This window comes from Callithrix jacchus, chromosome 17 (genome assembly GCF_049354715.1).
Source record: "Callithrix jacchus isolate 240 chromosome 17, calJac240_pri, whole genome shotgun sequence".
In the NCBI taxonomy this organism is placed as follows: Eukaryota; Metazoa; Chordata; class Mammalia; order Primates; family Cebidae; genus Callithrix; species Callithrix jacchus.
The window spans coordinates 46,064,112-46,080,910 of NC_133518.1; the positions used below are offsets into that span (position 1 = coordinate 46,064,112).

General features: G+C 39.4%; 1 protein-coding gene across 12 annotated transcripts in view; it reads right to left on the bottom strand.

Annotated features, from left to right (window-relative positions):
- ARMC8 (armadillo repeat containing 8) overlaps positions 1-16,799 on the bottom strand; it is a 110,944-nt gene that overhangs the window by 30,827 nt on the left and 63,318 nt on the right. For all 12 annotated transcript variants that reach the window (XM_078354137.1, XM_035277920.3, XM_035277921.3 and 9 more), the window contains 2 exons: positions 4,687-4,769; positions 4,296-4,377 (listed from right to left, as the gene is read on the bottom strand). In XM_078354137.1, coding sequence (XP_078210263.1) covers positions 4,296-4,377; positions 4,687-4,769 — 165 coding nt within the window. The remainder of the gene's footprint in view (positions 1-4,295; positions 4,378-4,686; positions 4,770-16,799) is intronic.

A 16,799-nucleotide genomic window follows, 5' to 3' on the forward strand; every position in this document is an offset into this window, starting at 1 on the left:
ACAAAGACTGTTTGGATACAAATTTTGGCTCAATAACTAAATAGGTACATGTATTACTCAGATATAAAATGGTATCTGCTTCACAGGATTGTTATGAGAAATAAACGAAAAATTTTAGAATAGTAACTGGCACATAGTCATGGCTCTATAAGTAAGGCTTTGAAAATGGTAATTTAGTACTGTAATTGCTCTTGCTATCAGGCACATAATAGGTATACAGTAAACTAATTGCCATGGACCTTCATGGAACCAGAAGGCAACATAGCAGGATGACAAATGTTAGTTGCTATTATTAGAACCTGTCCTTTCTAGATTCTAACAGACAAGTCTTCATAAACACCATCATTTATATGTAAAAATCACTTCAACTAAATCCTCTGCATCTGGGATCAGATCAGGCTCAGGCTTATGATCCCAAAAAGAGCATTAGGAGCTCTAGTTATACAAACCAGAAATGGGTAATCACAAAAAATTTCAGACAATTAAATATATTATCTGCTTTCCTTGGCTAAACCAAGTCTGAAGTTCTCAAGTTAAGAATAAGCATAAATTATAAAGTAGAAGCAGCTTGCCTAAGATATTGTGTTTTAACTCTCCTGTGGACTGTTCATTGATAAAGATCAAATTAAATCTCATATACTATGCATGCCGAGCTCTGTGTCTGTCACAACCTCCCTAAGGCCCTATTCACCCTTTCCTTGACTTGCCCTTCCTCTATCTCTTAGATACATCCCACCCATGTTTTAAAGTCATCCTAGCCCTTTCAGTCAGAAGTCATTCACTCCTCCTCTGGGTCCCATTGCCATGGTTTGTGACCGCTCTTAGGATCCTCATAACTGTCAATCTATTCAAATTCTTTTTTTTTTTTTTTTTTTTTTTGAGACAGAGTCTTGCTGTATCGCCAGGCTGGAGTGCAGTGGCGCGATTCTGGCTCACTGCAACTTCCGTTTTCTGGTTTCAAGCAATTCTCTTGCCTTAGCCTCCTGAGTAGCTGGGACTACAGGCATGCACCACCACACCCGGCTAATTTTTTGTAGTTTTAGTAGAGACAGGGTTTTACCACGTTGGCCAGGATGGTCTCAATCTCCTGACCTCATGATCCACCCACCTCGGCCTCCCAAAGTGCTGTGATTACAGGCGTGAGCCACCGCGCCCGGCAATCTATTCAAATTCTTTGTACAATTATGCCAATTTCCCCTTCTAATAACAGTTACACTTCCTGAAGAAATAATTTGTATCTATGGTCTAATTTATACTGGCCTGTAGCAACCCAATGGCGCTGCACAAAATGGGTGCTCAATAATTATTTTCTAAAACTATACTACTTAGAAACACTGGTTGAAATAAGTCGATGCCTATCAAGTCTTTAAAAAGTTGCTTTGGTTGACATAATTCATTTTTGAAAATGTTTATTGTCTATAGAAATTAATTTGTTTTTATCAAGTTTTATTAGATAACATCTAATGATAAACTAAAGCAGAAGAGATCCTATAAATTCAAAAACCACTTACCTGGTGCAGTGTAAGGCATGACATGTGAAATTCAGAAGCTGACATCTAATACTGACCAAACAATTTCACCAAAATAGGAACAAAAAACAGTCACAAATAATTTTTTAATTAAAATCCAATGCCTACTTTCTTGCAGTTTGTTAACCAACAGTTAAAAACATGGAAAAGCAAATGGGAAAAATCAACAGATATGCAAACAGCCTCTGGACTAGAGACTAAAAAGTATCTGAAGTAAATCATTTGTTTACTTCCAAGCTTTTAATACTACAGTTTAAACACAGGACAAAAGTGTCGTTTGAGAGTAATTACACCCACATGTGCCCAAGTACACAAAACCCTTCTAGAATGCTCACCAGACCTTTTCCCAGAAAGAACTAAAGAGAAACTACATTACTCCATTTCTAATTTGTATGATAGAGGGCTACTGAGCTGAGCAAGCAGGGAAAATGACCCTGGATGAAAAGGGAGTTATTTGGGGAAGCAGAAGAGCACTTAAAAAATCTTGAATGAACAATCAGTAAATCAAGATCAAACTGCTATGAAAAAGGTGCAATCTAAGAATAATAAAGAGTGGGAACAGTAAAATAAAACACCACTTAAGTGAGGAGAGCCTTAAAAAAATCCAGAAATGTCAAATCTAGCCTCAACAGTTTTAGATAAAGGATGGTGGACCTGAAATAGACTCCTGCTGGTGAGAGCTGGCACACTCCATAAGCAAGTATGTTCCAAGCATAGAAAGGCATTGATATTATCGTTGGAGAGTACGGTGTAGGTGAATAACCATTCTGAGATTTGGGGCTCTTAATGAGGTTCAGGAAGCAAAAGGGTATCGGAGAATGAGGAATATTCAGAAGAGATGACATATGTCTAATAGGGTGAAAAGGAGTGAAACTCAAGAAGGTATGCCAATGGATAAAAATGAGTCAAGTTCAATGTTACATGCTGCTTAGGCATGCCCACTGAAAAGAAGTTAAAGAAACATACTGTTCTGATAGGCCTCATAAGACCATATTGTGACACTTGTTTAGACTAGAAAACTCTTGTAGTCCCCCTGACAGCTCCTCAGTAGTGAATCATATACCCAATCTATCATTTCTTCCACTGAAGTATCTCCAAGGTTCACATGGTCTTTCCTAAGCCACTCCTACTGTTTTTATTCCAGGACCTCAACACATAAATCATATATATGTCATTAGATGAACCTCCTCAATGGAAGAACCGCTCAGCATGTCAACTCCCAAGGCCATGGCATTCCACTTTATCCTTACCTGCCCACTGTTATGTCTCATTATATCCCATTCCTCTATTACAGTCATAAAGGTATCCTTGCTGTTCCCTACACATACATGTTTCTCCTCATGCTATTCTGCTCCCTGGAAAAATCCTCCTGTTTTCCTCTTGCTTTCAAAGCACACTTTATATTCTTCCTGTCTGAATAGTCTCTTGCCTACTTCCTTTTTTTTTTTTTTTGAGATGGAGTCTCACTCTGTCACCAGGCTGGAGTGCAGTGGCATGATCTTGGCTCTCTACAACCTCTGCATCCCAGGTTCAAGCTATTCTCCTGCCTCAGCCTCCCAAGTAGCTGGGATTACAGGCGTGTACCATTATACCCAGCTAATTTTTGTATTTTTAGTACAGACAGAGTTTCACCATGTTGATCAGGATGGCCTCGATCTCTTGACCTCATGATCCACCTGCCTCAGCCTACCAAAGTGCTGGGATTACTGGCGTGAGCCACTGTGCCAGGCCAGCCTATTTCTGCCACAGTGATGCCCCTGCCCCCCGAACCTGAAGCTTTAAGCCAAGAGTAAGAGATCTGTGGTAAAATGCTTTTGGTAGGCTCACTGTCCCTGAAGGCTTTGCTTAGTATATACTAGGTATGCAAAAATAAAAGAAAACTCTAAAAAATTAGGCTGACTAAATGCAAGCATATGATCACTTAAGAAAAAAAATGACAGACCAAGGACCAAGTAGACCCATGGTTTTGTAATATATCAGGGGTATAACATTAGCAGCCACTTGATACATGCTGTAAGTCTTGACTCAAATTTATGTGCCCCGAACCTTTTTGGGGTGGAAAAAAGGGGCTTGTAGAGAAGACCTAACATCAAAGATGTTATGTTAAAAAATATCCAGGGGCCAACCAGCACTTTTGAGGCCAAGGCAGGAGGATCACTTGAGCTCAGGAGTTCAAGACAAGCCTGGGAAACTTAGTGAGACCTTGTCTCTACTTTAAAAAATCAAAAAAATTAGCCAGGTATAGTGGCACATGCCTGTAGTCCCAGCTACTTGGGAGGCTGAGACGGGAGAATCACTTGGGTTGGTGGGGGTGACCCAAGGCTATAGTGAGCCGTGATTGAGCCACTGCACTCCAGCCTGTATGATACAGTGAGATCCTGTGCCTATTAAATTAAAAAAAAAAATCCAGGGATTGCTAAAAGACTAAGAACAACACATTATTTCTGTAAATGGCAGATTCCTTTGCTTTTCAGAACTAAAAATTACAAGGATAATTCTGGATATAAGGTTAAGGTGTAATATGAAACAAACAGGGAGATCAGGTGAGTAACTAAGCTTAGTTAATAAAAGAAAATCTGGCCTGTAGTTCCCCTTCACACATGAAGCATTTGTAGATGCTCAGAACATCAGATTTAAGAAGATAGGTGTTCAAAATACTCTACACAAAAATCAGACCTACTCCTAAACTAGGGAGTATTGTTAACTAGCTCAGCTCACTCTAGGCTTTGCGAGCATGGCTGTTACTGGCTGATCCTTTCTTCTTACCTTCATTAAAGGTTTCCACACAGCATGATCCTGGAAACTGGTTCGAAGCTGCTGCACAGATCTGGATAAACTGTGCAAACATCTACAAAGAATAACGAAAATTAGCTTCATAAGGAACCAAAACTCTTACTTTTCAAACAAACTGGTTGGCATTTCACAATGACTAATGTACACTTCAAGCATGTCTATATTGTTAAGTGAACTACATCAGACCACTTCATGGGGTTTGGAGGCTAGGCTCTCTGTTAGACAATAGTATACACTCTATGAATTCACCTGAGCTTACTTTTGAGGACCATTTTTAGTCTGTGTTTACTCAGTGAAGGACCAGAAAGGAAACAGGTTAAACACATGGCAAAAGGTTTTTATTCAGACTATTTAAAGCTCATACCTGACGGCAGCTAACCGCACCTTGACACTAGACTCAGACAAGCCAGTCACAATTCGGTCCATCATATTTTCAGTCTCAATGATCTGGAGAAAAAGGTTAATGCTGCATAAATAACAACATGAAGGTAACAAACTTCACTGCTTGTAAATGCAAGTATATTAACATCCATTAAAAGTTTAATATTGTTTTTGGCAAGAGTTTTTACCTCTCGAACAATCAGCTTGCCGTGGGGGCAGGCAGCTCATCAGAAAGGTAGGTCTAGCCCACTAAGGACCTGCCAGGCTGAATGACAGGCGTAAGGGGGCAAGTTATGTTTGTTTATTTTTAAAGACATTTAAAACAAAAATTAAATGGTATCAATATTGGAGAGGTGTTGGATAAACAATCTTGAGAAAAAGTAAAATAAATAAATGAACTCTCATTGGGCAGCTTCCTTCCAGAGTGAGGTTCTAAAGAAATCACAGTCCATGCTCAGCCCTCATGAAATGAAATCTGGGCTTCTGACAGAGCCACCCTGTGGCTACTTTCTTACCACTGACTGAAACTAAGTCTCATATTTAGAAAAGTAATCCTTACCATCTTTCACTATAGCACTAAGTGCTCTACATATAATCACTGTATCACTATAATCATGAAGCTTTATTGTTTCAACTTAAAAATAATGTAACCTGCAATTTGCCTTCATTAAGCAATGTCTAGATGCAAAATAAATAGTGTGTGAGGGAAAGTGAATTTGACTTGTGTGGGCCTATGGAAAAATAGTCTTTTCATATTACAATAAAGTACTCGTGACATCACAACACAAATATCAACAAAAACATTTGTTGAGTTCTTCTATGTGTCAAGCATTGTGCGAAGCATGTTATATTACCCAATTTAACCCTCACTTTTCTGTAGGCATTATTCTGGATAGTACAGAGCTTTCTTATAATCACAGAGCTGAGATACATACCCTGACCTCCTGAGTCCATAGGCTCAGACACACTTGTAACAGCCCTAGTTAAAGTAGTCCTCTTGTACTCACCAGGTAGTTCCCAATATGGGCAACTCATTAATGGGAGTCATTACTCTCACCTGGGAGAATACCTGGACTAATAGATCTTAACCTTGGTTGGCCTTGAAGAAGAATTACCTGGGGAGATTTATTATTTTTTTTAATCCTTATGTCCAGGCCATACAGCAGACCAATTAAATTAGATTCTCCAGGGTCAGGTCTAAGAACCTAATTTTTTTTTTTTTAAATCTCCTCAGGTGACTCCAGTACACAGCCAAGGTTGAAGATCACTGACCTAGACTAAAACGAGAGGATTCAGAAGGCTGACCTAAGAATACAAGAGAGTGGAAAATCTCAGAATGTTTCAGCCAAACAGGAAGAGAAAAAAATAGTTAAAATTAACAATGATCAGGGAAAATATCAACTATTAAGAACAGGGAACCACATTTCAGCTGTAGTTTAGGAATGGTAATTTTTACCAGTTTCCAAAAATATTTTATATATTGATCTACTCCTTACCCCAGATCAAACCTAATCCCATTCTTACTTATATAAACAACCACTCTCGGTCCTCATTGTCACCTCTAGTCCCTAAACTCCTCCCTTTCTCAATCTACCTACTCCCTTCAACTCTCTTATAGTTTTTCCCCCTGGCATGGATGTCCTGCTCAGACACTCCACTTAGGAGACCGATTCACTTTCTCACTGTCCTCCCACCACTCATTACTCATGCTCCAGATCCCAACTGCTGATGTTGCAGCACTAGAAAAATCACCACACGTGGCTGACTGTTCTTTCAGAGTAAGCGATCTGACCTCGGCAGCACCCTCATTGCTGGTTGGCCAGCTTTTACCCCCGCTGGAGATATCCATATTCCCTATGGTAGCTACCTCTTACTTGAAATTCTTCCTGCCTTCCCTCATGCTATCAGCCACTGTGTGCCTACCTCATCTTTGTAGGGACCTTGCTTTATTTTGGGGACACATGTTGCAATGTCCCACTTCTGATGAAAAGTCTCCATACTTTTGCTATTTTCTTTACTCTTGTTGAGGCTGGGTACTTCAAGCTCAAAGGCCTTCTACCTTGATCCAAAAACTACCTTTCCACAACATTCTCACATCTTTACTCTGCCCTATGTCACACTGCAATCGTGTTTAAAAGACGTAAGTGCCCAAACTTTAACCTCTGAAGCTAGTCCTCTCCCTGCTTCCCATCTTTAAATGGGCATATATCCAGTAAATGCTCTCTGTCCATCTCCATCTCTTACTCTACATATAAAACAATGCTGTAGCCAGGCGCGGTGGCTCAAGCCTGTAATCCCAGCACTTTGGGAGGCCGAGGTGGGTGGATCACGAGGTCAAGAGATCGAGACCATCCTGGTCAACATGGTGAAACCCCGTCTCTACTAAAAATACAAAAAATTAGCTGGGCATGGTGGCGTGTGCCTGTAATCCCAGCTACTCAGGAGGCTGAGGCAGGAGAATTGCCTGAACCCAGGAGGCTGACGTTGCGGTGAGCAGAGATCGCGCCATTGCACTCCAGCCTGGGTAACAAGAGCGAAACTCCGTCTCAATAAATAATAAAACAATGCTGTGACTTCAAAACCAACTCAGTATGGGAAATTTTCTAGTCTAAAGTTCTGTCCTAGAGTTCTTTCCTGACCTCTAACTCCATAATACTGATTGCCTAATAAATATGACATGGATGTTCAGTGGAACTTCCAATCTATTATGTCCTATACTGCATTTGTCCTCCTACTCTCCCAGTTTTAGCTAAACCTGCTTGTTCCCTGTGTCTTTCTGTTTTTGCTAATGACATTGTAACATTCTCCCAGCCACCCAGGCACTACATTTGTGCTAAGTTTGATCCCAACTCTTCCTCCCTTACCACACAAAACCAAAACAATTTACTCAGCACTATAGCTTATATTCATTCCATCACCTTTCGCATTCCATTAAACTAGTTGGAACCTTATTACTATTTTCTTGAGGTTCATAGTTAGTGTGTTTTCCAAATTACCTAATCTTCTGTGCTACAGCAACCATCAAAGACTGGTTGGTTGGGTTACTTCAATCACATACTAGTCACTGTTCTTGAAATAGACAAGGCCAAATCAGCACCTTCAGCATGGGAAGGAAACAAAAGCCTAAGGCAAAAGTTTCAGGCAGTGGAGAGCTAGATGCCTATGCCTGAAAGATTCTGCTGGCTTGGGAAACTATTTTTACTTAAGAATGAGAAGTACTGCTTGTACTGGACATAGTTACATCATCAGAGAATGAGGTGGTAGTAGGAGTATGGATGGACTGAACGCATGGTTACTCTCCAGGAAGAACTGAGAAACACTATTAGCATTAGCTCCAGATGCTTACCCTGGATGTGGCCAAGTCTTGAAAGAGGTTTCTAGATAAAGTTTCCTGGCTACATTCAACTAAAGACATAAATCTACCAAAGAACAGGAATGGTGTAGCAATCATATAGACATTTAATAAAATATATCTCAGTATAGCCACAGGTCACAAATCCCTGAAATTGCGTAGCACCAAGAAAAATCCTAATTCCACACAAGAGATGGGACAGAACATTCTACAAGCTTAGTATGGGTACAAGTCCAGACTGTATTCTTCTTCCCAAAGTTAGAAAGGCAGATATCAAAGAACCTGTGGAGACGGAATAGGGTGGTGATCAGAAATAAAATGAGTAGGTAGCCAGCCTGGTGGGTGAAGCTGGGGAAATGGAATGCTATAGAGTGGATCTGCTGTACAATCGTGGGAAATTTACTTTACCTCTCTAGGCCATCAGTAAAATGAGGAGATAGAGCAATGATTATTTTATCTCCAATCCTTTGTAATCAACAGGTGAACAAGGATCATGTTAGTCAGTCTGGGCAAAACTATCATGTTTAGAAGGAACATGGGAAGAAGGCAGGTGAGGAGAGGCTGGAGAATGTTTCAGGTCTAGTTGGAATGTTAAAAATCCAGGAGAAGACAAGGAAAGGTAAACGGCACAGCTTCTACTTGCATTTCTATAATTATGTATTTAGCAAATATATGAGTGCCTAGAGAGTGCCAGGCATGGTTTTGAAACTCAAAGACAAAATAGTGAGGAAGAGAAAGCCCTTGCTTCTACCAAACTCACAGTATTGAATAAGCAAGCACAATTAAGTGTTTCAGTGCTATAGTGCTTGATTTCATGGTAGCAAGAGCACCTTAGGAATGACAAGGACCATGGGGCCATAGACTGAAACAAGCATCTACAAAGGGAAGGCAGGAAGACATCCTTTCTCGAGAATACAAGTTTTACAATCTAGGACATGGAAAATCATTACAGCCCAATCACTGTAACATTAAGAGTGTAGCTTAGTGCTTTCTTTTAAAGTTTCTAGGGGTATACGGTGCCTGATACTTTGGTGACAGAGTATAGCTATAAGGTGGCTGGTAAAAACTTTCCCAGTCAGGACATAAAACGATCTGGAGGTGTCTTCCTTTCAGGCACAAGTTGACCCTTCTTAGACCATAGTCTATCAGGATGTCTACAGCAGAAGGCCTAAATTTGTAACAGAACTTGTCATGGAGAGAATTCAGTAACCCTGCTAGGGCTCTAGAAAGTATGCTACTTGAATCTCTAGCCCACCTTCTCCTTCAAGATAGGAGTCTGGTAGTGAGAGTGAAAATAATACAAAATTAAAATGTAAATTTTGAATTCCAAAAGGGTATGTGCAATATCATCTAACCAAAGTTTTGCAAACTTGAGGCCATGGAGACCATCTGTATATAGATACAAAGGGCATTATAGTGAATATACTGACAAAAATGAGGACAAAAATGTAATCACAAGACAGGAAAAGGTTTGGAATCCAGTCCAGAGAAAAAGTTTGCAGGTCAGCAGGGAAGGAGCTGGCGGTAGCTGCTGCTACAGCCCTCTGACCCATAGGAAGGTTTAACAGTGCACCAGACAGCTTTTCAAACATGGGGTTGGAAAGCCAAGAGCAATAAAACATGTTCTCCATGGTGCCTTTTAACAACCCCAGTACCGTGCTCCACAGCCTTGATATGATGGAGGGTGCCAAGTCCTAGCACCCTGCAAAGGCATCTTAGGTCCTTCCAGGATGTAAGAGCAATGCCAAGTAAAGCTGGAAGTTGTTCTCCCTCATGGTTCTTGTTGGAGACTCCTCGCCATAGCTCAGCAAATATGCCCTGTGGCATAGCTGGTTGGATCTGCTAAAAAAGAAAAAGAGACAGTGCCCTCTGTTACACAGACACTGTGCACAGCCATAAGGAGTACTTTTAGTAGATTGAATCCTGAGAGTGGAGGAGGCCATATTTCTTTCTAGGCTTTTCTAAGGGCCTGGACTGTAAACTTAACTACAGAATTAAATCACATAAAAAATATTGCATACTCAACTGACCATTTTAGGTCAATGGACCAGGTATTGTATACCTCCCTGCTGGTGTCTTTAGTTTTTATAACATGCTTTTGTGCAACTGTCTCTTGCACTGTGACTCTTGAAGGAGTGGATAATGATCTATTACAACAGGATCTGAGTGCCCTGGAGTTGGCAAGACTTTCATGACTGGTGGGAAAGAGGAACACTCAGTCCAGAGGATCTTGGGGGAAAATGCAGAATCCAGATAATACTAAGGTGGTGGTTTATGGTATACACAAGAACTCTGACACCTTGAGAATGGGCCTTTCACTACAAGGGAACTTCCCAGCCCTCCATGAGCTCTAGTGGGTCCACAATTTAACTGTGGCCAGGACATAAACCATCTTCTCCTCTGAGCACATGAAGAACTAAAAGAGTCAGAGATATGGTCTTTGAAAAAGCAAAACAAACTATTCTTCCAGCTTTATCCAGGATGAAACTTTCTTCAGATACTAGAAAAACTTCAGCTTGGACTTCAGCTTCAACTGTGTAGAAACCAGGTCAAGCAAAATATGTGGAAGCTGAAACCAGGTAGATTCTTGGTGGTGTTGGCAAACTTCTCAGACTATTCAAAGTGGGAGGGTTGTGGGGGGGAGGGGAGTGTCAAGGGAGTCGGTGGCAAAGTGGGCTCTCTCTTAAAATCAATCACTTACGTGAATGTGCACAATAGCCAGGCAAATACAGCCTAATTCCAAATGGACTTTTTTGAAAGTTTCCAGAGAAAGTTTTAATGGATTATGAGTAATAACAAGACAGAACTGAACAGAAAGACTAAGGATCTGGAATTAAACTTTGAAAGTCATAAGTAGCAGCCATTTAAGATCTAAGTGGATAAGGTATCAAATCCAGATTCTAGTTAAAGCAGGAGGGACTAAGCAGCCAAGCATGATGCAGGGTGCATGCAGCACAAGGAGGTCAGAAAGCAGGTCTGGCAAGGAAAAAGGATGTATAACAGAGACTGGACCTGCTGGGTGTGGATAGCAATGCTTTAGTCTCATAGTGTCAATATAGACAAGTCCCAGGAACACACTTGAGTCTTTCCTAGCAGCATCATTTATTTGAAGTTTTGTTCCTCACTTAAATTTTTTTTTGGGGGGGAAATGAGCACTATAAACCCAAGATCTCATGTCAGCACCATCAAGATACTAGTTTTGGAAATAGGGTAAAGACTAGGCAAGAAAAAGAAGGGCCATAAGGCAACAAGGCAGATACTAGAATGAAATAGGCATGTACAACCAGTTATCTGGGTAGACTGAGTAGAACCAGTAGGAGTCAGGGGAGAGATCCATTCCCCAAAACGGAAAACCAGTCTTTCCCTAGGTTTTAGGAAGTGACCATGTGATTTCCTAAGATGATCACAGGATACCTGAAAACATGATGCCATATGCCATATACATCATGGAAATGCTTGAGTGCCTAATGTGTATTATTCCCGAGTACATCCTCATACCATTTATCCTTTATTAAAACAAAGCAAAGCAAAAATAAACCAAACACCAAAAAACAAATCAAGATCCCAAATCTCCAACAGTGCATGGTCTTCCATGAATCAAGTAAGGGCAGCTGCAGTGCTTGCTCCTAAATCAGTTCAAATGGAAGACCAATTCTCTTACTGCATCCTCTTAATGCAGTGGACCTAACTATCTGACAGAACTAAACACATTTGTGCCTGTTCATTTTTAAGCTGAATAACGTTAACATCTGAAGAGGTCTCAGAAATCGTATCTGAGGTCTTTGCAGTTCAGTAAGATTAAGTCACTGGTCCAGGTTCTTCAGGCAAACTGCAACAGAACAGCCTGAGCACCCTCTGTGACCCCCCCAGGTTTTCTTACCTCCAGTGTGAGGTCCTTTCTACTCGCTATGCCCTAAGAATGAGATTTTTTGCTTAGCCTTAATGACTAAATTGAGATATCACTTTGAAAACAGGGGAAAAGGAAAAGAACTATAAAAAGTTATAATAGCTGTAGAAACCACAGACTATATATTGACATCTTGAGCCAATAAAGATAGTATACTATAGTTGGTAAGAGAGGACATCATTAATAAACTAAACAAGAAGGGAAAAAAGATACACTTTACAGGACCTCCCAGAGAGAAAATGGCAAATCAACGACTCAGCTTTGGTTGGGGGTACAAATGGCAAAGGTCAGTGAGGATGTCAGCCAGTGAAAAGATAAGCCAAGAAAAACTGGGAAGAAACCACAGGGTTCCACTGAGATTTCAACTCATCTGACCTCCATTTTAGAATCAGGACCTAGCTTTAGCATAGTAACCAAATGGAACCAATATTCTATTGTCCTTAGCCACAAATTCCATTCTCTGTTGTGAATAAAAACTGTAGGGTTTCCCATCCACACCCAGTTATGTAATATCTGTGCCACTGCTCCAATGTAAGATTTTCGGATCTTTTCCTCTAGCAAATAATTTTTAAAGTAAAAAGCAGTTTTGTTTTGTTTCTTCTTTTCATTCATTCTTACTTTTTTTTTTTTTTTTTTTGAGATGAACTCTCGCTCTGTCACCCAGGTGAGATCTTGGCTCACTGCAACCTCCGCCTCCTGGGTTCGAGTCATTCTCCCACCTCAGCCTCCTGAGTAGCTGGGATTATAGGCGCATATCACCACACCTGGCTAATTTTTGTATTTTTAGTAGAGACAGGATTTCACCATGTTGGCCAGGCTGGTCTTGAACTCCTGACCTCAAATCTACCCACCCCGGCTTCCCAAAATGCTGGAATTACAGGCGTGAGCCACTGTGCCCAGACTTTGTTCTTTTCTAAATGAAAAAAAGCTGTTCAGCTTCTCTTAGAACAGATCACTGATGAATATATCATATTTTGGGGTCTCAGTAAACATTTGACCAAGTATTTCTTCCCTCCTCTCTTTCATTGCTATCCACTCCCACATTCCTATCAAATTTCTCTAACACCACGTTCTTGAGTCAACAGAACCATATTTGGGAGGCATGGGGTGGGAGGAAATATCTGTCTTCTCTCAGCTGGAGACCTAAAAAACCCACCATCTAAGAGATGGTCTGCAGGACCTCTTTTTGGTCCTTTCTCTTGAAGGTACTGAATTAAATCAGCATCTAGACTCTCCTGTAGACCTGCCTGCCTGTCTGGGAGCTATATCACTTCCCTTTAGGTGTAGAAGATAAAGAAGAGGGGTACTTATTGTGGGTCCATTCTTAAGTTTCTTTATTTCATTTTTGTTTTTAAGCCTCATGATTTTTTTTGTCATTTATACCTGTGGTCATTTACACTTTTACTTTTCTTACAGCTGGAAAAGTCGTTTATGTTAAATGTTCAGAAAAAACATTAGAAGAACGTTCTAAACTTTTCTATACTTTGTGGAAATGTGGAAGTTTTCTCTTAAGTCGACTTTTTCTTTCCCCCAAAATTAAAGATTTAAACATATTACATCAGAAATACTTATACTGTAGAAAATTAGATCAATATTTCTATCAAAAAATATTTCTCTAGTATGAGTTCAATTTCATGAAGTTTAATCATTAGCTTAATGGCAGAATACAGCCTAAACAGCCACTGAATTATACTTTTAACATAAATAAAACCATTATAAATTAGGATGCAAATAACTGAGACTTCCATCTCTCTTTTTCTATTTGCCATCCTGGGGACATGAATGATTCACTGCCCCAGGAACTGCACAGCACAATGGCTGTTCAGCCCCTATTCCTCTATATACACAGCCACATACCTCATAGTTTTTATTATCCTACAGGTTAGCTGGCTAAAGTTTCAGGTCCAAGCACACACAAATTACTCAAAAGATAAAGTATTACCCCTACAATATGCCAGGTGCTGCCTTTATGTAGCTTACATTCTAGTGACAACCACTGACAAAGGAGTAACTCATTAACAGATTCAAAGATTTCAAAATGTTGCCTGAAGTTTAATTCTATTCCTATAAAGAAGCTGTCTACAGAATAAAATGCTGGAATAAGTATCTTGATATATAATTCTGGATACTTCCTCTCTAGAATAAAATATAATCATATTTAGACAGCATCCTTAGAAAAAACATTTAAAATTAATGCAGAAGAAACATAGATATGGAGGTCCCTCCTTTTCTATAGGTTAAAACTTCTGAACAAGTGATTTTAGTATTTTAGAACATGAGAAATCTTCCAAATAAACTTCTTTATTAAGAGAGGGAATCTTCCAGACTCATTCATAATAGGCTATTTCGATTACTGTCATATCTTTTTTTTTTTTTTGAGACGGAGTTTTGCTCTTGTTACCCAGGCTGGAGTGCAACGGCACGATCTCGGCTCATGGCAACCTCCGCCTCCTGGGTTCAGGCAATTCTCCTGCCTCAGCCTCCTGAGTAGCTGGGATTACAGGCACGCGCCCCACCGTGCCCAGCTAATTTTTTTTGTATTTTAATAGAGACGGGGTTTCACCATGTTGACCAGGATGGTCTCGATCTCTTGACCTCGTGATCCACCCACCTTGGCCTTTTAAAGTGCTGGGATTACAGGCTTGAGCCACCGCGCCTGGCCTACAGTCATTATCTTAATCAGATCTGAGTGCATTATTCATGGCAAAACTGGCTTTCAACATGATCAAGACTTTTAAACACACAAGGTTCTGGAATTACTATATAGTAATTTAGTGTCTCATCTTCTTAACTACATTAAATCGCAAGTATTCACAAAGTACATGCCAGTCTTCTGCTTCATTCTGTGCACAAAGGAAGTACATCATCAATGTTACATATGAGTGGACAGATGAATTAAGGCATCTCATTACCCACTTAGTACCAAAAGCTATGTGAGAGAAATGAATCTAATACTTTGCAAACAGCTAAGACAAACTATTAAACTATATACTAAGTTCTCTCAATTTGTAGCATTTTCTTTTCAGACTAATCATATACTCTTTTGTAAAATTTCTTGCCATTTTATGTCATAATTTGGGTCTGATAATGGTATTTAACTTAACATGTGTAAAGTGATGTAATAGTTAAAAACATAGGCTACGAAAAGAAAAAAAAAACATAGGCTATGGAGTCAGAGAGACAGGTAAGACAGAGAGACTCTACCACTTACTAGCTGGGTGGCCTTGGTCAAATTGCTGATTTCCTGATCTGCAAAAACTATCTCATAGGGTGGAATGAGGATTAAGGGAGAGAATGTGCTAATGCTTAGCACAGGGTCTAGCACATAGTGAGTACTTAACAAATGGTAGTAGTTATATTTCTGTTGCATATGGTTTCTCAGATTCTGATGACTTAAGTATCTGAATTATAGGATTTTTGCATGGCCCATACCTCCTAACACAACACTTTATATTTAGCAAAGGCTTAATCGATATTTGCTTAATAACTGAACTAGATTGTTTTTTTCTCTCGAGCCTAGTGAAAAATCTTATTCAGACAACCTTGCTGAATAGGACTTCTAATTATGACCCAAAGGATTTCTAATTATGGGAAATCCTACGATTTCTAATCCAAACCCAATAGGATTTCTAATGATGACCCAAAGCCACAGTTTTAATCTAATTTTTCTAGAAGCTGTCACATGCCAAAATCATTCCAACAAGGAATCAGTATGTAGAAAAGTATCCAGTGACAATGTCTACTGTCAACAACTGATAATGCCCTTCTTCAGAAAGTCCAACAACTGCCTTCTCCCTCTTCTGGTCAGGGACCTCTTTCTTCCTATATGCCAGTATACACAGGCATATAAGAAGTTTGGTATTTCACAAAAATGGTTTATGAGAGTTTCTACTTAGCTGTGCAGTATTAGCACAGGGTGGGCAAACCTTTTCTGTAAGGGTCACGCAGTAAATATTTTAGACTTTATGGGCCATACAATTCTGTCACAACTACTCAAACTACTCAACTTGCCTTGGTAGTACAAAACAGTCAAAGTCAACACATAAACCAACAAGGCTGTACAGCAATATAACCTTATGGACATAAACTTGAATTTAATTTCCTTTTCATATGTGTCAGGAAACATTCTTCTTTTAATTCTTCCCCAACCATCAAAAAATGAAAAACCATTTTTATCTTGCAAAGCTATACAATTATAATGCAGGTAATAGTACCCACAGGTTGTAGTTTACCAATCCCTATGCTAGCATTTTAATCACAGGAAAGAGTATAGCAACAATCCCTGATTCTTATCATAATCCTAATCTTTTCAAGGTCTACTATTCCATAAATATATAATTATTCCAAACATTTCATTCATTTCCCAAAAGAATCTTCTTGAAAATCCAACTAAGTCACAAATTTTAGATTTACAGACCTAATAAAGATATTTTAGACCATTTCTTCGTGTATATAACATGTCTTTTAACTAGAAAATAAACAATAAAACAACCAACTTGTACATCATACTTTCAATGGCTTAAGCAAAGGACATACCACAAATGGTATAACACTCAATTTTATATCTCCATTTAATGAAACTATGAAATAAAAATTCATTATTTTATAAATACCTCTATTATGTATATAGCATTATCACTCCCAGGTTTGCTTCTTTCAGTATGTTGAAGGCCAAAGGTCTCAATACTGTGGGCAAGTGGCAAAACCTGGTCCTGTCAGGGTTATTTCTTTAAAAATACTTACCATTGTGAATGAATGTTGCAAGGTTCATATAAATTTCTTTGATGGATTTAAGAAGATAACTAAAAACTTAACCAAAGTTTGAGGCAAGGAATTA